Source organism: Amyelois transitella, chromosome 3 (genome assembly GCF_032362555.1).
Source record: "Amyelois transitella isolate CPQ chromosome 3, ilAmyTran1.1, whole genome shotgun sequence".
Taxonomy (NCBI): domain Eukaryota; kingdom Metazoa; phylum Arthropoda; class Insecta; order Lepidoptera; family Pyralidae; genus Amyelois; species Amyelois transitella.
In genome coordinates this window covers 9,878,158-9,901,699 of record NC_083506.1, presented here as the reverse complement: position 1 = coordinate 9,901,699, position 23,542 = coordinate 9,878,158, and the positions used below count along the sequence as shown (strand labels likewise).

At 34.8% G+C, this 23,542-nt stretch overlaps 4 protein-coding genes across 8 annotated transcripts; 2 read left to right on the top strand and 2 right to left on the bottom strand.

The window, feature by feature from the left end:
- The first annotated feature begins 404 nt into the window (after window positions 1-404).
- LOC106140099 (alpha/beta hydrolase domain-containing protein 17B) lies at window positions 405-6,622 on the top strand. The gene is made up of 4 exons (XM_013341629.2): window positions 405-1,194; window positions 2,980-3,112; window positions 3,275-3,392; window positions 3,527-6,622. Exons 1-3 carry the CDS (start codon window positions 548-550, stop codon window positions 3,356-3,358), a joined length of 864 nt encoding a protein of 287 aa, XP_013197083.1. The 5' UTR covers window positions 405-547; the 3' UTR covers window positions 3,359-3,392; window positions 3,527-6,622.
- Window positions 6,241-10,484, bottom strand: LOC106140157 (lipid droplet-associated hydrolase). Its single transcript, XM_013341707.2, has 2 exons — window positions 10,081-10,484; window positions 6,241-9,852 (listed from the first exon to the last, which is right to left on the bottom strand). The coding sequence occupies exons 1-2, from the start codon at window positions 10,265-10,267 to the stop codon at window positions 9,134-9,136; spliced, it is 906 nt and encodes a 301-aa protein (XP_013197161.2). The 5' UTR covers window positions 10,268-10,484; the 3' UTR covers window positions 6,241-9,133.
- On the top strand, window positions 9,983-22,085 carry LOC106140088 (low molecular weight phosphotyrosine protein phosphatase). 4 transcript variants are annotated; one of them, XM_060950281.1, is made up of 4 exons: window positions 9,983-10,022; window positions 19,697-19,884; window positions 20,216-20,377; window positions 21,931-22,085. In XM_060950281.1, exons 1-4 carry the CDS (start codon window positions 9,998-10,000, stop codon window positions 22,024-22,026), a joined length of 471 nt encoding a protein of 156 aa, XP_060806264.1. In that variant the 5' UTR covers window positions 9,983-9,997; the 3' UTR covers window positions 22,027-22,085. The 4 variants fall into 4 exon arrangements, with proteins under 4 accessions (XP_060806264.1, XP_013197070.2, XP_060806274.1 ...); XM_013341616.2 differs by lacking the exon at window positions 9,983-10,022 and adding an exon at window positions 19,045-19,371; XM_060950291.1 differs by lacking the exon at window positions 9,983-10,022 and adding an exon at window positions 19,380-19,497.
- LOC106140087 (uncharacterized) lies at window positions 22,024-23,445 on the bottom strand. Of its 2 annotated transcripts, none has more exons than XM_013341615.2 (3): window positions 23,183-23,445; window positions 22,860-22,957; window positions 22,024-22,579 (listed from the first exon to the last, which is right to left on the bottom strand). In XM_013341615.2, the coding sequence occupies exons 2-3, from the start codon at window positions 22,915-22,917 to the stop codon at window positions 22,119-22,121; spliced, it is 519 nt and encodes a 172-aa protein (XP_013197069.2). In that variant the 5' UTR covers window positions 22,918-22,957; window positions 23,183-23,445; the 3' UTR covers window positions 22,024-22,118. The 2 variants fall into 2 exon arrangements, with proteins under 2 accessions (XP_013197069.2, XP_013197067.2); XM_013341613.2 differs by having other exon boundaries at window positions 23,284-23,445.
- Between the last annotated feature and the right edge of the window lie 97 nt (window positions 23,446-23,542).

The window sequence follows — 23,542 nt, the reverse complement described above, 5'->3', positions numbered from 1 at the left end:
TCTGTGTATTTAGGGTCTAAAAGTGGCCTGGCTACTTTTTAAGGTCTTATTTATTTGTGCCAAATTTATCTAAATTGATTTAGTGTTATTTAAGTCTATCCGTTTTAAGGGGTTCCATAATAAACATGATAATTTCGAAATGTCTGCCCGCGGTTTTGCGAATGGCTCGAGACGCACTCGATCGGTTTTTTGATTTAAGAAAACGTCGATGAATGAACTATTTCTGATATTTCATAACGCAGCATTTTACCCCTTCCGATTTTACTCGCTTTTATTTAATATATAATAACGTTTATAGGTGTTCCAAAACTTATAAATAGTTTTTATTTCAAGACGATCACATCGATAATTTACGATATTAATGTTATCTACCTACCTAGTAGAAGCAAAGCACAACACTAAAATCCGTCATGGCCGAGTGATATGTTGACGAACTGTCAATTTTGTGAAATTCTTTTATTTTCGCTATGACCAGTTATTTGTGAGTTGTAATTTTGTAATGGCCAGTGTCCAATAGTTTTCTTGTGGTTAATTACACGTTTTCAACATGAACGGGTTAAGTTTCAGTGAACTATGTTGCCTATTTTGTTGTCCGCCATGCCCGGGGAAAATTGCGGCTAAGTTAGCGTTCCTGCCTCCTGAACCCACGTATGCATTCACACCCGACGAAACGGGATCCAAGTTTTCGCTGACCCTCACCGAAAGAGCAGAATGGCAGTATTCCGAAAGGGAAAAAGAGAACATCGAGGGTTTCTACTCCAGAACATCGAGAGGCAACAGAATCGCTTGTCTCTTTGTTCGTTGCAGCCCTAACGCTCGCTTTACGATATTGTTTTCTCATGGAAATGCCGTAGATCTCGGACAAATGAGTAGTTTTTACTTAGGTTTAGGAACTAGGATAAACTGTAATATATTCAGCTATGATTACTCTGGCTATGGTGTAAGTGGTGGAAAGCCATCAGAAAAGAATTTATACGCGGATATAGACGCTGCCTGGCAAGCGTTACGCACTCGTTATGGCATCAGCCCAGAGAATATAATCCTGTATGGACAGAGCATTGGAACAGTTCCCACTGTGGACCTGGCTGCTCGGTATGAAGTGGGTGCTGTGGTGCTGCACTCTCCTCTAATGTCTGGCATGAGAGTCGCGTTTCCCAACACCAAGAGGACATGGTTCTTCGATGCCTTTCCAAGGTATGTGGTTATAAACAACTGACATCATCTAACTAATTTCATAGAAATAAGTACATAGTTTTCTAAAATAACTATGTTTTTAATTCATTAATCAAATTCTCTTTACATTGACATCTATTTCTACAGTGAAGTTCATGTAGCATATAAATCAGTGCTCAATTACGAATAATTCATGCGTATTTATCACTCATTATCATGAGTCATTTACAATTCACTCTGTTTTATCACTGTGTTATGTTTTGACCAGACTTGTTATCAAATTAGAGCCTTCCTTTACAATGCTTATCATGTAATTTATTTTTGATAATTGCATTGAACCCACCTTACATGTAGAAATGGAATCACACCATGTCTTTTGAAATAACTGAAGTGTCCCACTTTTCAATAAGAAGTTTTTTTTTATTCTGGTTACTTGTTATAAAGTTTAACAAGAATATTCAACAAGTTCAGTGAGGTGAACTGATCAATAAGATTTATGTATGAACTATTATTTTATAAATACCTTAAATTCATTCATATAATCATGTCTATATCCCTTGGGGTGTAGACAGAGCCAGAGCTCTTGAAAGACTAATAGGCCATGTTCAGCTGTTAGGCTTAATGATAGAATTAAGATTCAAATTTTGCCAGGTTGCTAGTCCATCACCTAAAAGAAGAATCCCAAGTTTATAAACCTATCCCTTAGTCTCTTTTTATATCATCCATGGAATATAGATGGAGATGTCCTATTCTTTTTTATATTGGTGCTGGGAACCACTTGGCACTAAAATATAAAATACTAGAAAATATATTCCCTAACATGCTGTTAAAGTTTATTCATAGTTTCAAAAATGATTCTATCTGTTGACCTATTTCTCAGATTTTTGCTATGATTTTTGACCTATTTCTCAGATTTTTGCAATGATTTTTCAATATAATTATGTGTTTTTAAGCATGCTGACATCATTTCCAAAAAACAACTATGAATATATGGCATTATCAGTCCCATATAAAAAAGACCTTATTAAAAGTAGGAAGAGAAAGTTAGTATAAAAATCTCAACCTATTGTGTAGTCCTACAGCTAGGGCCAAAACTCTTCCTAATTACAAGTTTGTGTTCATTACCTTACGAGTTTGTGTTATAATATCCTGCATTAACATTTCTTATGTACTTACATGGATAATATACCTGTAATACATGTTTTTTTACTACTTTAATTCAGTGGTTGTTATGCTTTCACTTTACATATAACAACTTAGCCCTAGTTACTTAGTCAGCCGTATTGTGTCTGTACATAAAATTTGATTGTTCACTTTCAGTGTATACAATATCAATTTATGTAAGTTTTATTATTTGCTTAAATTAAAATTTTTAGCATTCTCAAAATCTTTTAGTTTAAGTTTATTCTTGTAATATACTCTAGCTATTACCCTTTTATTATTCTCACTTTAGAAGATCCTTGATGCAATCTGCCTATATGTGTTTAGGTACAGTACCCCAAACTTTGTTTAATGAAGGCAGAAGCTGATAAATGTAAAGGCAATCTACTTACTATTATATTATAAATGTGAAAGTGACTCTGTCTGTTATGCTTTTAATTTTAAACTACTGCACCGGTTTTGATGAAATGTGGTATTAGAGAGATAGAGATAACCCTGAGGAAGAACATTGGCAAAAAAGGGGCGAAGGGGTTAAAAGAGGGGAAGAAAGATTGTCAGTGAACTTTTACGGCAAACAATTGCAGGCAATAGATTGTTTATTATACCTACTTACAAATCTAATGCAAGTATTTTATGATGTTACAGTATTGACAAAATTCCCAAAGTGACCTCTCCAGTCCTTGTTATTCATGGCACTGAAGATGAGGTGATTGACTTCTCACATGGACTAGCAATATACGAACGCTGTCCGCGCGCTGTGGAGCCCTTATGGGTAGAGGTAAGCATCATATTTCTTATTCAATAACACCATGACAAATGATTATATGTGCCAGCTGCTTTTCTTGCCTTCAATGATAAGTAAGCGTTTACTAAACTTAATTACTGAATCTCAATGATGGAATTTGTGTGTGTTATTATTATAATTTGTTATGTTTTTCAGGGTGCCGGACATAATGATGTCGAACTCTTTAACCAATACCTAGAAAGGCTGAAGCGATTTGTTTCAGTAGAATTGCTCAACTGACAAAGACTGCCGGCCACTGGCCAGACTACTCAAGGTGAGCTTGTTTTTATAGTACTATAATATATGTACTTTGTAGGTACTTTAAGTGTGGTTGACTTTTTATAAAACAAAACATATGTTAGGCACATATGTTCTTTTTACATTATTTTACATTCATATTTTGTTTAGGTGACGACCAAAACCCTGCTTCGACATTGAGTTCTGGCACTTCAAGTTCAGCAACAGAAAGACTCCTCTAGCTAGCGGGGGCCGGGCCCAGCCGGGCCGGCCCCAACAAAAATTCTGCTAATACGAACAGTTCTGTCAGCCCACGTAATTTTAAAGAGAACGATAAGTGTGTAGACAATAATGATGTCGGATCTAAAGATAATAAAAGTCCGAAGCCCGTCGCTCATAACATCAGCATCAACGTTACCGATACGGATTCCCCAGTGGGCGTCCGGCGTCGTATACACCTACGATCACTGAGTGACGTGACTCCCGCCAGCCGCGCGCACGTGCCGCGCGCTCGCTCGCACTCCGAGCGGCCCACAGTCGAACCTGCGCCTTCGCCCTCGCATCTCCCCATTGCTGTGGTGCCGCGCGCCGTGCGCAGCGAGCGCTCCTCGCCCGACGCCTCGCTGCACGGCCTAGATCGCCGCGACACCGACGACACGGCACAGGCGCGGCCGCGTCTCCGAGACCGCGGGATGAGCGAAGCTGCAACCCTGTCGGGAAACCCTTGGCGGAAGATGAGCGAAATCGACCTCGAAAGTGCCTCCGGGCGCTCTAAATCCGCTCGCCAATCCCTCGATCCTTGGGTAAAAAATCCGACGGCTCGATCCGCTACGGAAACTCATCGCGACCGCAACGCGACAAGAGAGGAGGGCTGCGAGCCGAGCGGCGAATCGGAAACACGACGCGAGAGCGCGACTTTCAAACGCGGGAAGCTGGAGCGGCGGGCGGCCGTGGGGTGCGAGACGTGCGGCCTCGAGAGCTGCGAGTGCCGGCGGGCGGCGCGGGCGGCGCGCGCGGCGGGCGGCTCGCTGGGCGCGCAGTGCACGTGCGAGGCGCGCTCGCCGCGCCCGTCGCCGGCCCGCCTCGCGCCGCGACCCTCGCCCCGGGCTCTCTCGGATGACGATGATCGCCCGCGTCGCCCCTATAAGTCCGCTTCCCAAAAAATTATATGTTCCTCAGTGGATATAGATGGCGTAAAAAAGGTAGCAGATCCGCTGCTAGAGACTACGTGTTGAAGTTGCCGCGGTCTCGATTGGAGCTAAACGGGACGATTAGAAATATAGATAAAGTTTCGTGTCGTCCGGTCGACCGTTGGACGGGATGACGATTTATAACCTGTGTATGATTGTGTGTTGTCCCTTTTGATGTACGAGTATTATTATTGTGAATTTTGTATCCCTTTAGTAATAAGGTTTCAAAATTATAATTGTATCATATTCAATTATTGTAAAGGGATATGTATGTAATATTATGATGATGGAGCATGATCGTAAAAGGTTTTGCATTGTAATTATATTTTACTTCAGGAGGTTGTGCATAAATACGAATGTCGAGTTAGGTATTATTATTTCCATTGTAATGATAACATATATCTAAACATTATTATATTTAAACCCGGATTATATTTTAAAAGATTCTGTTTTACATATTACACATTGTTATGAATTTACGCACAATTTAATAATGTGAAATCATTCAGTTGTACTAGTAACCTGAAATTGCTGTTTTTCAAAATTATCTTCCAGGCATTGTACATATATAGTTAGAGTCGTAAAAATATAATGCTATGAAATTATCACAAATTATAGCTGTTACCATAATCAGATATAAATAAATGGTATGAACGAAGTAAGTGAATAGCACCCTATAACATTCCATTAGGAAAGAGCCCCTGTTATGTAATATTGAATTACGTCCAGTTGTATAAAAACAAAACCTTCAAAATCTCATTGTGGCTCCTAATCTCTATTTTCATTACTGTAGTTCGAAACAATTTGACTGTCAGTGTATTAAGGGCCGTACAAACAGGAGGAAGCAATTTAGGTCACAAGAGGTAGCTTTTCAAGAGGCGGATAAAAATTTGTCCGATAGATAAATCGCAAAACTTCATACTCTTGTGTTTTTTATTTTTTGGATTGCTTCCCTCTGTATGGGCGAGAATTATGTGAGCACTGTGCCTATACTTAAATTCAATGGGTACCTACTAACGCGTTGCGCTATGCATTGGTTATGTAATATTTAAAAATATTCTTGAAATCAAAATATGAACCTTTGTTTCGATAATGTTGCTAGTCTTTTGTCTTCCTGTAATTTATATATAAAAGGCTACCGCAACGCAACAATTTAGCGGTCGTCCCCGTTCTTGAATATAATTTTTCAACCTTTTTGGGAGCAGTGGGAAGATGGTAGTGGATTATATTTATTTGAATCAAAAATATAAAAATGCTTCAAAATTCTTCTTGGGTATCTTCCGATGGTGATTAAATAATATAGTAGACTGATAAACAGAAAAATAAAAATTGTATTGAGACTACTAAGACAGATATTAACAGAGTCGCTGCGATATTTGAAATCCCAAAGGCCACTAAGTCCCTCTGCCACTATTCCGCGCTACTGCCTCCCGTGTGTCTTGCCCCTGTCTCCTGGCTGGAAAGCCTGAAGATGGAGGCGAACGTCATGATTCTATCTATATCCTCAGTTTCCAACAACTCAACTAAGGGCTTGCATGTGTTACACTATCAAGATTACAACAAATATCATGCAACTGTAAAAGCGGTAGCCTTATGCTCAAAATTAAATTAAACCACATAAACTTTGTGTAATGTTGTGCTACGTACATTGTTTTTTTTTTCTAATATTCAATTACGAGTACATTTTTTCCAGACTTATTCTGCTGAAATGTAAGGATGTCGCTGCTAAATGTGGTTAAAAGCTGTTTAATTAAACAGCTAGCATTATAGTAAAATCATTAGAGCAATCATAGCTTTCAACACAACAGCTGACTGAAAATTCGCTATCATATTGCATTAGTATATTTTAACGGGTTCATTATTTTACAGCTATTTTAACCACACAGCTGCGACATAGATATTGTTACAAATAATTATATCTATTGTACCTCTGTTTGTTTGTTTCGTATTTATGCAATAATGTAACAAACATGTTATTCACTGTATTTATGAAAATATACCTACTACATACCTTCATAAAATTATTAACGTGTTATCTTGCTGGAACTGAGAAATAAAACAAAAATTGACTTTTCAATGACTATTTCATTTAGTGTGTGTTCAATATATTTTCTGATATCAAATTTTATTTAATGAAATTTGTAAATGTACCTTTATGTTCATGTTTTAAGTTCTTTACGTTGTCTCATTTATGCATTTATTATTGTTAAGGGATCACAGGAGGGAGTTCAACATGTTAAATTGAATCTTATTCAGAAATTTCTGAAGAACAACAGCCAAGCGTATTGATTACATTAATGTCTGAAGATATTTATTCGCAAGATTAAGATTCAATATTGCGAACTTTGGTATCTAAATTCTTACTCTTCATTTAAGAAAAATCCTAGGTGTTGAAATCATAGAATTCAGAATAATGGATGAATAAATGTGTTACTTGTGAATGTGGCATGTTTTGCATCTTAAGAAAATGTATTTAACGTCATTTGCACGGGTTCAATACCGCACTTCTATTGTCTTATGTTATTCTGATTTCTAAGGTTGGAATGGAGTTCTAGAAGAATCTACAAGTTCAGTAAAAATAAATAAATCCCATTTAATAGTGCAACCAACTGCAGATAAAACGTGCTGTTTTATCGTTATAATACCTATATGTTTATAGTTATTTTGATAAATTTTGTTTGCATGTTATTAAAATATAATCTTATTTTTAATTAATTATTATATGGGCCTTGCAGAGGTTGTGAATGCATACATTATAGAGTAATTAAAATATGATTTCAGGCTTTCTTCAGGCCAGATTATAAATATGAAATGACTGATTTTATAAATAATATTTTATACTAAAATTTCTATGACCCTTGATAACCATCTGTAATGTTTGGTATGTTCTACATTGAATCTCACTTTTTTACAGTACCTACATCACATCCTGTTCAAGGCACATAATAAGTTCGTTCGTTAGAAAAAAATATTTTGTATTGTTTTGTGCTACGTTAATTTTTAGCAGAGAGATTGATTTTGGGGAAGTTTTATCAACAATAATGTAGATTATATTATGTAAAACAGCTAAAGTTGATTCCAGACCAAATATGATGTTCTGTTACTGATAAATTGGAAGGCCTGCAGAATTATTTTAGAGAAATTATTCATCGGACACAACCACACAATTGGTTTAATCACTAGTATGGTGATGTTATGTTATGCTAGTAAAAAAATCATTATTATTTATTTTCTATTTCTATGGAGTATTAGCTTAAAAATACAAGTATTACTATCTGATATACACATAGTTCTACCAAAGACACATTTAAATATTTACTTAAACATGAATAGACTTCAAACGTTACAAAGTAGTGATGAGAATTCGTTACTGATTGCAGCTCTTAAATTTTATTTTTCCTTCATTTATATGGAAACATTTAATTCAAATATTTTTATTTTTAAAATGAGTTTTTGTTTTAATTTACTACATAAACAATTTATGATATATTGGAGATTAGAGGATTTTATTTTATTTAAATAAAACTCAGAATTACTTTAAAGCTTTTTACTTATGGCCACATAAACAAATAAACAATAAGGCACATTATATTATACTACTGCCGTACACGTGCCATTATATATATTTAATAAATTATAATACCCGAAATACTCGCTCCTTTGTTTTCCTTGTATGTACTTATTTCAGTTAATTGTATGATTGAAAGTATAAGTTTTCGTTGTATTGGTATCAATGCAAGCCATCTATAACCTGTGTGGGACAACTACGATGATCACAGTATGGAAAGCATGTTTGTTAAAGTTTACACACCAACTAACCCTTATTTTCATACAGTGACCCCACCTTGTTATTGGTGGCTCGTATAGATAATGTATAATAATATTTCTAAATATAACATGTAACATAATTTTTAATAAATTAAAGTGCACATATCTTTAAAAGCCTTTTTCTTTCGCTAGGTTGACTGATACAAAAATCTTTTCTTGTTTACTCTTTGTAATAAGTTAAACAAATTTTATTGCCAAGTATGCTTTAATAACTTGATTTTAGAAAGGATGAAATATTTGAACAACAATAGGCAAGAGATAAAACTTTTTTACTTTGTAGGTAGCAATATTGTAATCAGGTGTTTGAAGCTGCCCATCTTTTGATATTAAATGATTGGTATTATCAAAGGTGATAGGTGAACCTAGCAACTAGTATGCAGGTCCATGCCCTTTATTTTATTTTTGCTACAGCTACACTAAGTACCCATATACATATAACTAAGCTCCTAGCACCTCTAAGTACCTAATACAGATGTGTCCTAACATACAGCTTATCACCAAAATGCATAATAATTTAACTTGTAAAATAATCCCAAAATTGTTCACGACTGAGAGAGTGGGTAAACCTCTATTTTAAATATAAATGGGTGTACATACTCATAGTAAAAAACCATTTCATTCTTTGCTTGTGCCTTGCCAGCAATAAATGGCTTTATGATTGATGGGGTGCAATATTTAAATTCTATTAAAAAATTTAATTTATAAATGCAAAAAGTAATATTTTCCAAATACCCCCATTAGATGTATTTTTATTTAATACTTAATGCTTTAATTTTTTACTCTTGATAAAACCTTCAGTCATACTTGCAACTTGTTCAGATGATTTTAAAACAAATGCATGATCCACACTGACAAGTTTCATTTGCAGAGGAGGCTGAAATGGCTTTAAATCTTCCATATAGCTAACTGGTGCCCAGCCATCTCTATCACTGTATATAACGTTTGTCAGATGTTTTATTTTATCAATGCCACTTCTATTTATGTCTGTAACCCTTGCCATTTCATCATAACTTAAAAACAACATCTTCTCAAAGCTAGTTGGACTTAAAAACTTTTTTATTCTACTATTATATGATGGCGGCAGCTTATTCCAATTAATATATAAATTAATAAAGAAAGAACGAACTGCTTCGGGCAGAATATGAATTATATTGATAAAAAACATTAGCAATATATGAATCCTAGACAAAACATTTGTAATGTATTTTCCATTGGGTGCCAATGCCATTCTTTGAATTGTCGGAAATAGTAAATTTATGGATAATATTTTATTAATCAGTTCAGAATGCCTGTTCAGCATTTCAATAATCATCCATGTTCCTATTGAATGACCTATGAGATGTATATGGCAATTATTATCAATACATTCATTGATAAAGTTTAACTTATGTTCTACTTGACCTTGAAGGGAGAATAAATGCTTATTATTTTTCAAAACGCAAGCCTGCTGATTAGTTACACAATCATGACCAGCTTGACCTGAAATAAAAATGGTGATAAATTAGTGTGCAAACCCAAATATTATATTTTTCATTATTTTACCAAAAACCAAGTAGTTTAACACCAACGCTAGTGCAATATTATCTGAAACTATCTGTCTTATTGTGTCAATGTCTTCTCCTACATGAGCGAGAACAGCTGGATAAAAGGTTAGGTACAATAGTATTATTTAGTATTATAATATATAATGAAAAAAAGAATACCTACCAATAACACACATTGGTAATCCAGTCAATTTATGTAACTCTGATGCAAATTCAATATAAAAGTCTGGTAATCCGGGGTTCCCGGATATACACACTATAACTTCGCCTTGGTCACTTTCCAAAGGATTTCCCCATGTCAAAATACGAGTTGGAACAGAGTTAACGGTTTTAATAACTTCAGAATACATAATTTTTAACTTCTTGGATATTTTTCTACTTGCTGCCGACAGAACACTTTAAAAATTTTGCAGCCGGCACCTAAGATTGTCTTACTTGGACTTTGTCTTCGTTCCCACCAACATTGTTTCCATGCTTAAATACGTCATGAAAAGCGATAAAGATAAATCAAGAAAAATTCTAATGTTTATTTACACACATGTACATACCTACATACTTAGACCATAGACAAATATGTATAATGTCCAAAGACTCAGACCACAGATATACAGACTCAGATTTTCTGACTTCTAAGCTTCTAACATTTCGAAGTGTTCCCAGTTTTTAAACAATCCCATTCCCACTATGAACGGAAAGCACTTTAGCCTTTTCAAAATAAACCTTTAATAAATTTTATTAAAAGATAAAATAAAAAACTAAAACGTAAAAATTCACTGGTGATTTTTAAATGTTAAGTTGACTTTAATCGTAATAACATAACAAATATCAGGAAGGAATTTCTTTTTTAACATAGGGAATCCTGTCCACTAAACCCTAGAATAAAAATATTTGGATTTAAATTTTTTTTTTACAGGGGAATGAATAAGTGGAAAAGAAATGCACAAAATAAACACTTGATTTCATAATTATAAGTACTCTTGAACGCTCCAATTTTCACCTTATTTTTAACATAAAATACTTATTTACGTTTTTTTCTATACGGGATAAACAAAAGCCAGGACTGAAAAGCCCCATTCAGTTGTAGTTGTATGGCATAAGGGTTTGTGGCGACATCTCTACGCCACTCGTCACAACATCAAACCACACAACAATTGTCAATCATCGCGAAGAAATTGACGCGCTCAACTAATAGCAGCAAAGAATCTAAGACGCGATTTCAAAGATTTCACGAGGGAGGGGGTAACTCCCCCCCCTCCCTTGCCGGAAGCCTATAGTTTTTTTTTACGAATTTTTAAAGTTTTCATATAAAAAGTGTGCTAAAGGTCATTAACCGCCAGATGGGCAAGGGGGGGGGAAAGTAAGAAGGGATGAAAGGGGTGAAGGGGAGTTAAACCTAACCTAACCTATACTAGGCTTTTTTGTTTGAACGCTCCGCTCGCTTCGCTCGCTCCGCTTTGGTGGTTTACACCAGCCTTTTTTTTTTTTTTTTTACGTGTGGAAAGACCTTCGTCTACCCGGCCGGCTACGGGAAGCCGGACGGGTTATGTGGGGCTTGAACCCACTAAAACCACACGGTGCCATCGCCTACCGCTTGTTGCCAGGTGTGTGAGCTGCCCTCGCTCATATTCCTGACGCGGCGGCCGCTTCCACGGCGGCCTCGGCTCGGCCGCTCTTCACGGAGCGGCCAGCGGGGTGACCCGTCGGTCTTCAATTCTACCCGCTAGGGGAGGGCGCGCCTGGCACAAGCGCGCCTTCAACCCAGGGCCGTGTCGCCAGGCAGCGGAATCCCGTTTCCGCCGCCCGACCGGCCCTGGTTTACACCAGCCTAACCTACCGACCCCGAGTCTGCTTCGAGCACGCGTAGAGTGCGGACGTTTTCCGGTGCGCTCCGCGGAAAAATATTGCAAAAAATAAAAATTATTGTGAAAATTAAATAAAATCAAATAAATTTGTGTAGTAAAGTGTTCTGTGTCGCTGCAACCCTCCGGGAACCCTCAAGATCTGAATAGGATCAAGCACCGGAAAACAAGACTCGGCTCACATGATAATGCACAGGTGGCTCCGCACCAGAAAATATTTTATATTTGCTGACGCGAAGACACATAAAGTGCAATAGTATGTTTAAATAGTATAATTATATATAAGGGATTTTAATTGGGTGATTTAGTATTAAGTAGTTATAAGTATATAGGTACCTGTTTTTAAAACTTTTGACTCGATAATTGTTTATCTAAACCGAATGATCATCAATGACGGTAGAAATTTAACAAATGACAGCTGTAAAATAAATACTTGATAAATATTAAGCCGATGACTAAGAAATTGCAAATCATGCTCATTAATAATAAAAAAGTACCGTCATAGCGCCTTACTTGAGACAGTTTTGGAATTCAGGTGTTTATAAACTTTTACTGTGTCAACGAATAGTGACAGTATTCACATCTATAATATAGTCTGTACCTTTTTTATCCAAAAAATGCTTCCCCAAGCCCATAGGTACATCACAGATTTTTTATTTTTTTTATTTTTGCTGTCTCATGTTACCATCATGAAGTGCCATAATTGATACACCACACAAAACATATGAAAGTATCATGAATAGAATTTAAATGAATACTTGAGACAGTAAAAAAATTCAAAAACTACATGACCAACTGAAAATTTTTTTTTTGGGCAGCTGCACTAAATTTTAAGTACCAAAAATGAAACAAGTTCCGTATAGCTCAATTTTTATTAATATTCATTACAATCAGTTTAAATCAACGTTGTTCGCTTATTTGGCAATGCAGTGAAAACAAATAGAAATACTTTTCTAAAGTAAAATAAGGAGAAAATAATGAAACAAGAATTTAATCTTACATAACTCAAAAACTTATAACAATCATACTCCAATATTTTCATATATAGTGGGTACTATAGTAACTAAAAAAATAATACACGTTTTTGGTAGCTTTATAAGCTAATCATTACAATAATTAAACATTACAAAAATAATCAGATAAATCAGTTTCTAAAATGAGACGTTTCAAGTTGACTGCATGTATCAAATTGACAACACTTAAGTGAGTACTTGAACTTACAACTAATAAACAATATTCTTCAGTCTTAAAATTTCAATCAGTCTTCATTAATAATAAGATTTGGCTTTATATTACTTACATTTACATTGAAACTGTAACGACCTCTTTTCAACAATACTGGCTTAACAACTGATATAATTTTTTGAGAGTCAACAGTCATAATATCATCAACAGGGGGAAATACATAAATTCCTTTATTTGTGCTTTTTCTCAAAAACTTACAGGAATACTCATTCTCATTTAATATTTCAGTTATCTGAGCAAAGAACTCTTTTACCATTGGTTTATTTTTAAAGCCATCATATATTAAGTGAATTTTTACAAAGTCATACATTTTTACAGATACTTCAGAAGTAGGTTCGGTTTCTATATGTTCATTCTTGGTTTCACTTAAAATTTGTTTCAGTTTCATTTTAGCAGATTTGGAGGATGATGGTTGCTGTGTTGATTTAAATACTTTTGGCTGCGAAGTTATATCGTTTTGATCTTTAGGTTTGCGTTTTATATCAATAGATTTAGAGGTAGATGGTTGCTGTTCTGGTTCATATACTTTTGGTAGCGTAATAATGTCGTCTTGATTAGTGGAAGATAATGGTTCCTGTGGTGATGCAAATACTTCTGGCTGAGTAATTACATTATTTTGATCTTTTGTGGAAGAAGACAGTTTCTGTACTGATTTAGATATTTTTGATTGCGAAATTATGTCCTCTTCACCTTTTGATTTTTCTCGTGATTTAGAGACTCTTGGCTGGAAAAATATATTTTCTTGATCTTCAGAATCTAAATATACATGTTTTCTTTGTTGTTTTAATTTAATGTTAGGAATGATATTTGATTGGGTTGTGGTTTTTTCTATCAAATTATCGAAATCTTGTAATTCAGATATATTATCACTATCAGATGTATCATGTACAGAATAATTGCTAGAAACTGTAGTATCCGTGTCTTCTTCACGTGCTGTTTTCGGTTGCGTAAATAATGGATCTGAATCTATGTTTACTTCTAAATAATCTTCTTCTGCATCACAAATTCCCACGTCTACTTCTTCAATATTTTGAGTATTTGAAGGATTTGTAATATCGGAGACTGTAAGGCTTTGACCTGCCGAAGCTTGCAATTTTTTCTTTCTCACTTTAAGAGGAGCTGATGTATTAAGACGACTTTCTTTTAAAAAACTTTCGAATGCACTCGCCCATTCTTTAGATGTGCTGTTATTTTCTGGAGTTTCAACGGGAAGCTTGGCCAGAACTGTTTGTTTGTTGAGAGGGCAAATCCCAGCTGCACGAAACCCTGACTTTAAATTCTCTGAAGATGTCAACAGTTGATCTAACGATCGTTTTAAAAGTCGCGGAAACTGATCTTTGGGAATGCAGCCCCTGGTTTTCTGCTTCCATTCTAATAAGGTTTTTCGCCATATTGCTTTAAGTGGACGGAAGTAAGCGACATCAAGCGGTTGGGTTAAGTGTGAACTATTTGCAGGGAGAAATATGAAACGAATATCTGATTCCGCACATTTTTGTATAACCTTTACAGACAGATGACTTGCCAGGTTATCTCCTAGTATTGCTTTCGGACCTTCACCTACCGAACTGAAATAAGGTACAACCACTTTGAAAAACCAGTCTTCAAACGTTGTACTGTCAAACCAACCGCTTCTTGTTCGATTGTAGAATGTATTAGCTGGCCCTCCTCTCAACCAAGAATCGTAAAGGTGCTCAGCCTTATATACGACATATATTGGTAATAAAGCTCCTGATGCTGATCCTGCAAACATAACCGATGTGCTCGATTTCGAAGCGTCAATGATATTTTTTGGACTTTTGAAACCTCTTCTTACTAATACTTTTGTTTTTCCAGGGTCGTCGGTAAAGTTAGTTTCATCAAAATTCACAATTGCTTCTGGTTTTACTCCCTCCAAGCTAATCATTAGATTATCAAAATAATCAGATATCATTTCAGGATTAACAGCAGCTCTTGCTCTTTTAATGTTTTCACAAAACTTGTACGAAATTTCATGTTTGTTTCGGTCTAAAAATCCTTTCAACCAAAATCTTCCTGGCAAATTGTTCTTAAATCTAGGTTCTGTCTTTCCCTTCGTGTCAAGGTATTGCTTCACAATAAGCGTCAAGTCAAAGGCTGTTATAGGAAATCCCCATTTCCCGCAAAGAATTAAGGCTTCTACAATTATATTTTCATCTTCATTTGAAAAAACTGTGGGTCTTCCAACTTTATTCATATGCTTACAACGCACTTTTCTCTGTACAGTGGCTGGTGGAACATTATATTTTTCTGCAGCTTTTCTAATCGACATACCTTTTCGCACTGAAGCCACTGCATTTTCAACCGCTTCATTGGAGTAGTTACGGTATGGCCGTGACCCAATTTTCTTTCGATACTTTCCCATGTTCTGTCAAAAAATCGAAATGAAGATTTAGGTAAGCCCAAGATAATTGTCTTTCTTGGCAAATTTTCTTGTCAATTATTTTACCCTTCCATTGAAATCTTCAAAACCATAGTAGACATGAAAATTCATTACATACACCACAGATATAAAAACATTACATTAAATGTAATGTTATTATATCTGTGACATACATCAAAAGATAATTTTTATAGGATTGATTAATAAGAATAGAACATTTTACACCATTGTTATTTTTATGAAAAGATTATCCATTAATCGCAAAAAAAATCCTTTTCGTTCACATTCATATTATATTTAAAATACTTGACAACAAGTTTACATGAATCTATGGTTTCTATGATTTCATTGAAATATTAAATTTTTGACAGAAAAAAATGGCCGCAAAACGAGCTTTTAATTAAAAAGAAAGTTTTAACAATTATTAAGCCATTTTGAGACATAGTAAATAACTTGAGACAGTTGGTAACTTGAAACAGTAGGTAACATGAGACAGTAGATAACATGAAACAAATGTATCAAATTACAACCACTTCGAAATATTTTCATTTGGAGTGGCACACAAGCCGTCGTTTTAACTTAAAATTCACGAAACCTTTGATAGTTTGTAGCTAAATAGTAAGGTTAGGTTATGCAAAGACCAGATTTTGACAAAGATCAACACAGATCGAGTAACATGTGAAGTTTTATGAACCACAGAACTTAACAATTTATTGTGAAAACTTTCAACTCTAATTATTCATAAAATAGGCTTGAAAAGACTTACTTTAGTTATTATTTATCTTGCACACACTTTTCTCCTGTCGCCATGACACTTGCCAGCAGTAATGTTACCATGTGTAAAAAAATATGGGTGCGTTCGAAAAAACCAGTTATTTGTATCAAGTTAACCTGCAGTATCAAGTAAGGCACATTGACGGTACAAACGAATTTGATTAAGAAAATATTTAGCAGTAACCACAAAATTAGGTAAAATAACAAAGACGTGACAGAATGTGAATACGTAGTAATAATTGTTATAAATATATAAAAAATGACTCAAGTAAGAAAATAATGTTAGTAAATGTTGCAAATAGGAACTTAGATAATTGATAAAGAAAAATATGTTATGTATAAAGTTGTATTTCATAAGTAAATGACTAATAATCCACCATTGTATTACAAAGAAGCAGACTAGGTGAAGAATTAAGTTAAGATTTAGTTTATCACATATACTGTATATAATAGCGTCTTAAAATGTCTCTGTACCCTTACAGAGTGTTACTGCAATAAACTCCCCCTGGGTGTGGTGTAAAAAAAAAAAACCTATCGACCCCCCCGTGCCGGGGGGCTGCCCCTGCACCCCCTGCTGTCCGTTTATCGACAGCTACTTTCGAAGTCAGTAGATAAGATGACAGTAGCACATTAACAAAACGGCGGATTGCGTTCTGTTCATAGTTAAGTGTCTTTTTTGTTTTTACTTTTAAGCAAAGTTTTTGACTATATTTTTAGTGCTAAAATAATATTAATTAATGTATTGTACATGTTTAATAGACAAACTAATTATGTAATACTAAATTAACACAGTTTACAATGACAAACCGAAAATATTGCGTTTTGTTTAGTGCAATTAGCTTAAAGCTTTCAAAAATTCATATAAAAAATGGGGGGCTTCCGGCAAAAAAAAATACTTGGGGGGGAGGGGTCATACAAACCCTCCGTGTAACACTGAAACACAAACACTGTAATATCGATGTATATAGTAGTGGTAGAAAGGCGGTAATGTAATTTTTAGGCTAGGTATGTTGTTGGACTGTTGAGGGGAAGTAAGCATTTCTCTCTTTTTTGTTGGCCTATAGTACAAAACTATTCGTCACACGACATTGCATTTAAAATTAAATATTTGTTTTCAATCAATTTTGTTATATTTATTTTGTATTACTGACAATTTTTTTAATAGCTCCCAAAAAGTACCTACCTACCAAGAAAGGGCGAAGTAAAGCACCCACGGAACAGCTATTACACAAGTAGGTATAATTCTTAATTTTAACTGTCTAAACTCGACACTAGCAAAATATAAGCTCAAGGAGAAGTTTAATTGCTAAAACTAAGATCCCTATTACACGGTTCGTTATTCAGCAAGCGATATTAAGACTTTCTGAGAGTTTAACTAGACTTCTCGTTTATTACTATAGTCTGAAAAACGAACGCTTGCTCAGTTGCACGCTCTATCGACGTAGGTGATCACCTGTACTTCGCCGTGAGGTTCTTAACACGTTAGAATAGGACCACTCAATGTCTTTTCCATGGATGCCATAAGAGTCGACTAAGGGATAGGCTACTAAACCTGGGATTCTTTTTAGCGATGGGCTAGCAACCTGTCAATATTTGAATTTTATCACTAAGTCATACAGTAAAACAACAGTTGAACGTGGACTTTAATTTTGTTTCGGGACAGTTAGCTCTGTCTACCCCGTGAGGGACAAAGATGTGATTATATAATTGTATGTATGTGTTTATAAATCAAGACGAGCAAAATTATCTGCTTTTTTTGGAGCACACCATTTATAATACTTATAATTTTGCATTACATGATTATTAATGTACCTATGCGTATACAATAATAAGCACATGTATGTCAGTGGCAATTCCTGGTATTTACCTATAATTGGGGTGGCTCCAGCTTTTGTTATAAATGTTAAGTTCGCAAAAAAGAAATTTCATTTGACATTTTCAGTTATGTATGAAATAACTGATATTTTCATGTCTATTATTAACTAATTACTAATTAAAACGTCAATTAAATCAATCGAAAGATAGAAAACGTAACAAACACTATCACAAATCTACACTATCGTGAAAAACATTCAAAAAATCGTTAGGTAGTGCCAATGAAGAAGTAGTGGCACTGTAGCGTAGCACTGTGAATAGAGAGGGTAGTGCGCTATTCACAGTGCCACAGTGAATTTGTATGGGCTACGCATGCGCTGGCAGAATCGCATCGCTCGCCTCGGCCGCGACTACAATCGCGAGTTGCGTTCGTGACAGATAAAATGCATGCATGTACCTATTTCTAAATAATAAGGTTGTAAGTATACAAATTTTTACATTTTATTTAATGCATAAAAGTTATAGTGCTTAAATATTACGTGCCATCTTAGAGAAATCGACACTGATGTATGTATATACATACATGTGTGCGCACGGAGACGTCCACTCCCTACAGACACGAGCGTCGACTAATCGGAACGGTCTAACTCTTATTTTAATATTCAACATGGTCTTGCAGTTGTAATTCAGAGTCTAACTTATAAAACACTATTAGTATTACAAAGACATTCTTAATATCGGATAGTCTATTAGCGGTATAAAAAAATCGGTTATCTGTAAAGTCGGTTTACTGACGATAATTGAACGTGACAACGTCTTAAGAAAATACTGATGGAATGGTAGCATTTTTCAAAAGAAAATTTTTTTTCATTTGTTTAATAGATTTGTATGTATATAGAGAAGAAGGTATACCCTGCCGAACGCGAAGGCCGATTGTGTTTTTTCGTGCGTGCAGCCGGCTCAATTGAATTATAAGACGTTGTCACGTCAAAAGAAAAAAAAGATACTCGTCACGTCTTGTCTTGGTTACGTCAGCAAGCAAATGTCAGTCAGGCTGAATAGTCAGTCAGATGATTATAAAATTCCTAATATTTCCTGTGTGAATGTACTATTCATAATTATTCCATAATATTCAACATCTTCTTGATTTAATCGAGTCACGTAATAATATCTGTGATTTAAGTTTATTCTATTTTGCACTACTTATTGCGAACAATTTACGATATTTTTTTAGTAATAGGTTCGAGCTAGGTTCCTACCTAATCGTTATTGTTTTAATTTTCCAATCAATCAAATTAAAAATCTTATCAGCAGGCCAAGAATATGTCGAGTGATAAGAAAAAAGCTCTCTTTATTTGTCTAGGTACGTTTATTAAACATAATGAATACAATACAACATAGAGATAGTTTCAGAGGTTTTGTTATGAAATTGCGACAAAGAACACACTTTCACATTTATAATATTAGTATGATATATATATTTTTTACAGTAGGTAGTTCCACTTAGTTTACACAACATAACAAACATTCTATCTATTGTCCTTGGGTTCTGAAAGCATAGCAGATTCCTATACTTAAACTGTGGTATTCCTTTTTTGTGAAAATTATTTTTCCATTATCATAGGTCCGAGTGTAACAAGTACAATGCAGCTCATAGAGCATAAATTAGAATTTCTATGCATTTTCAGGTAATATTTGTAGATCCCCAATAGCTGAAGGTGTATTTCAAAAAACTGTAAATGAAATGGGTTTAGGGGATAAGTGGGAAATAGACAGTGCAGCAATTGGTGGCTGGCATGTTGGGAATCCGCCTGATTGGAGAGCCCTGGATACTATGAAGAAACATAATGTCCCTTATAGTAACCATGCTAGGCAGGTGAGTGATAGATTTTGTGCTTATCATAAATTACCCAATTTTTTGGGTTCCATTTCTACACTAATCTCTCTGTTGTTACACTTATTCTTTCGTTTAGTAAGCTTTTGCAATTTGAAATGATACATAATGTTTGTACGTACTTGTTAACTGACATACAATTTAGGGTTTTTTTTAATTTGGTAAGAGCCAAGTCTCCATTGTATATTTTATGGAAAAAGATGTATAGAAAACTGTCTATAGGTGTTGTTTATATTTTATCTCCCCTTTTTTCACACCTCTATTTTATTCACCTGTGAATTATATGTAACACTATTTCTCTTTATTCTAACAGATAGTCACAGATGATTTCCAGCACTATGATTACATATTTGGCATGGATGAATCGAATATGAAGGATCTTAATAAAAGAGCACCCAAAGACTGCAAAGCTAAATTACTTCTGTTTGGTGACTTTGATCCTCAGGGAGAACGGATTATAAGGGATCCTTACTATGTATGTAAAAGTTGTTTTCCACTGCTTCTATAGTACTTTTTTAAATAATGGTATTAACCTTTAAGTACCGACGTGCGGTCTCAGAGGCCCCGGCAGGTATTAAACTTGCTAGTTTACCTCTTTCCCCGCACAACATCGATCCCTGCTCTTAAGTAGCTGCATGGTCAGTGTCCACGTTGACATCAAAACAGGAAGGGTTGTCGTCGCGCGCGTATTTGGTGAGTTATTAGGCTTTGAAATTCCGACGCGGCCTCTCAGGCCTCACGTCGGTACTTACGTAAGTTTTTTGTTTAATTTTTTGTTAAAGTTAACTGTTATTTTCACTGATATTATGAACTATGGCTACACCAGGGACTTCCGGCAGTAAACGAAATAGTTGTGCGACAGATTTACAGAATTCAAAGAGATCTTATTTGGGGGATTGCTAGTCATTTTTGATTATATACATGCAAAGAACCCCGCATAAAACGGACTAAAACTGATGTGCTTGTGTGATGCGCAAAATGGTTATTTCTATAATTGTTATGTGTATAGTGGGAAAAATTCATATGGAGAAACACTAACTGATGAAGAAAGACAGCTTTTAGTTCCTACGCAGGCGGTAATCCGTTTGAGTAAACCATTACATGGCAGTAACAAAAAATATAATGTGTGACAATTGGTTCACGTCAATCCAATTAATCCAAAAAAGGAAAAGTTGTCATTTTAGCTTCATCAATGCATCACAATGAAGGGACAAACACCGACTCAGGAAAACCTGAAATAATACATTTTTGTAATTCTACAAAATGGGCTGTAGATGAAATAGATAAGAAATGCTCTGTGTATACTTGCAGCCGCCGTTCAAGACGCTGGCCTATGACAATTTTTTTCCGAATTTTGGTAATTAGTCAAAACACGAAAGACTTGTCTGTCATGCCAACCTAAACCCCAAAGAAAGTCGACCTATGGATGCTATTCGTGCAGAAAACACGTTTGTTTGCAGTGCGCGAAACAAGTGTGCCCAGACTGTGCTTAAAATTAATGTGTAGTTGGACTGTGGACAGTTTTTTTTTCAGAAGGTTTATGTTCCTACAATATTTTTTTTCTTAGTTTTATAAGTCGTTAGTAAAAAATAGTATTATTATTTATTTTAATAGGAGTATTTTTAGTTTAATGAATTTTTGTGTCTAACAACCTATTTTTTTGCCAAAATTCATGCCAAGTATTATTTTAGTGTTTTTTCTTTCAATAATAAATAAAGTATTATCTTTCTTTACTTGTATTTTCTTTAAACCCTTAATTTTTCATCATAATGCCAGGACAAATATTTAACTCATACATTTCTTTAAAAAATCAATATAATATGCGCGGCCTCTCAGGCCTCACATCGGTACTAACGTTACAAAAAATGCACGTCGGTACTTAAAGGTTAAGTACCTACAGAGTTTTAGTTTATACAGTCAACCACATATCAAGTTTGCCCTGCAAATTTGCAGTGAATTTGGGTAGGTTAATGTACTGTACATAAAATTTTATGTTCTATGTTGTTAATGTTAGGATTTTTTTTTCAGGACAGTGATTCAAAGGGATTTGAAAAGTGTTACCAGCAATCATTGAGATGCTCTAAAGGATTCCTGGAACATATTGAAAAGGAAACTGATAAATAATACTAAAACATATTATATTATTTACTGCTTTTTTAATAATACAGTATGATATAAAAGTTGTTATGTGTTTAATTTGCCAATCATGTTGTCATTTAGATATTATTTTCTTTCTTCATTTCATTTTCTATTAGTATCTCAAAATTGTGTACCTTAGAACATGTGTCTAATGAAATATCATATAATTTTCCAAATCTTCCAACTAAGCATGTTTTTAGAAAGTCAAAGTTAGATTGTAGATCTTTATAAATGAAGAAATTGACCAGCCACAGTAGTGTAGAGTCGGAACAAGAGCTTTCTATACATTTCAAACAAAGTATATCACCTTGTGTAAGCACACCTTCTGTGACAAGTAATTTTTCACCACATTTTAGTTCATTTGTTTTTTTCAATATAGTTCTTTCATTTATGGTGGAGTAGAGATACGGTTTCCAAGCCTCTGTTGATTTCTCAATATTTTTCTTGAGAAACTTTTGAACCCATGGGAAATGGATAACATCAAAGCGTCTATCATTTTTATAGGCTGGAATGTCTGGAGTTTCTTCAATGTAATCATCTGAAAATGTAATGGCTTTTTAATTTGACGGTGTAGCATAATGTAGATACTTTTAACAAACATATCCTCTCCTGTCTCAAACTGAGGATATGTTTTAACAAACATATCCTCCTGGGTCTCCGGGGCCAATAATTTGCATTTTTAAACATATAATGCATCCAACAATATAAACATCATCCACTTAAAAAATTTAAGGAAAAAAAAAGTTTTTTTATATTGTCACTGAAGTAAATCCCCTCCGCAAAAGCTAGGCAGTAAATAAGTATAATTTTTAACCTACTTGGTAACTCATTGTCACTATCCAAGTCTTCTTCTATTTGCCTAGGATTTTTCAACATTTTTACAATTTATTGCAGAATTGAACATGCATTCCCTCCCCTACAAAAAAATTAAGAAATGAAACCAAGAACAACAAGATAAACACTCGTTTTGTTTGTTAGGCTGGGACCGTGAGGGAAACCCCTGAACAAAGACAACGTAAGAATTGTGAGAAAAAATAAACAAAGAAATACCTTCCAGTAAAAGCTTTTTTCACAGGTGTAAGGTGGCGTACCTGCGTACTTACTTACCTTCAAGTAATGTTTTTAAATCTGTGTTACGTACTTATTTACATATAACAGTTGTGATCATGGATTTTGCTCATTTGTTTAATTTAATAACTACATTTACATTATGAGCTATATAAGCTGCTAGTACATACTCACTTTATATTTTGATGTAGTTCGCAGTGAATATTAGGTATACTCTTTGTTTTGAATCTGTCTGTATAGGTATCTCACTTTAGAAATAAGTCACAGATCGTTGACACAACGTTGTCTCTCAATTTAAACTCAAACCACAAACTAAATAGAGAGATATACTACCTACTATGTTGCTACTATGTAACAAACATTAGGCTTAGGAGCAGTGTTGCCGTTTAAGAAAAAAATAAGTCTCCAGACTTCTGTAGAAATGTCGCCAGAT

Coding starts and splice junctions, on each gene's coding strand:
- LOC106140099 (XM_013341629.2), top strand. CDS start 548: ATGAACGGGTTAAGTTTCAGTGAACTATGTTGCCTATTTTGTTGTCCG. Junction 1,195..2,979: donor TTCTTCGATGCCTTTCCAAG/GTATGTGGTTAT, acceptor ATGATGTTACAG/TATTGACAAAATTCCCAAAG. Junction 3,113..3,274: donor TGGAGCCCTTATGGGTAGAG/GTAAGCATCATA, acceptor TATGTTTTTCAG/GGTGCCGGACATAATGATGT.
- LOC106140157 (XM_013341707.2), bottom strand. CDS start 10,267: ATGTATTCTGAAGTTATTAAAACCGTTAACTCTGTTCCAACTCGTATT. Junction 9,853..10,080: donor ATTACCAATGTGTGTTATTG/GTAGGTATTCTT, acceptor TTTTTATTTCAG/GTCAAGCTGGTCATGATTGT.
- LOC106140088 (XM_060950265.1), top strand. CDS start 19,390: ATGAATACAATACAACATAGAGATAGTTTCAGAGGTTTTGTTATGAAA. Junction 19,475..19,696: donor CTTTCACATTTATAATATTA/GTATGATATATA, acceptor ATGCATTTTCAG/GTAATATTTGTAGATCCCCA. Junction 19,885..20,215: donor ATAGTAACCATGCTAGGCAG/GTGAGTGATAGA, acceptor TTATTCTAACAG/ATAGTCACAGATGATTTCCA.
- LOC106140087 (XM_013341615.2), bottom strand. CDS start 22,917: ATGTTGAAAAATCCTAGGCAAATAGAAGAAGACTTGGATAGTGACAAT. Junction 22,580..22,859: donor TAGTGACAATGAGTTACCAA/GTAGGTTAAAAA, acceptor TTACATTTTCAG/ATGATTACATTGAAGAAACT.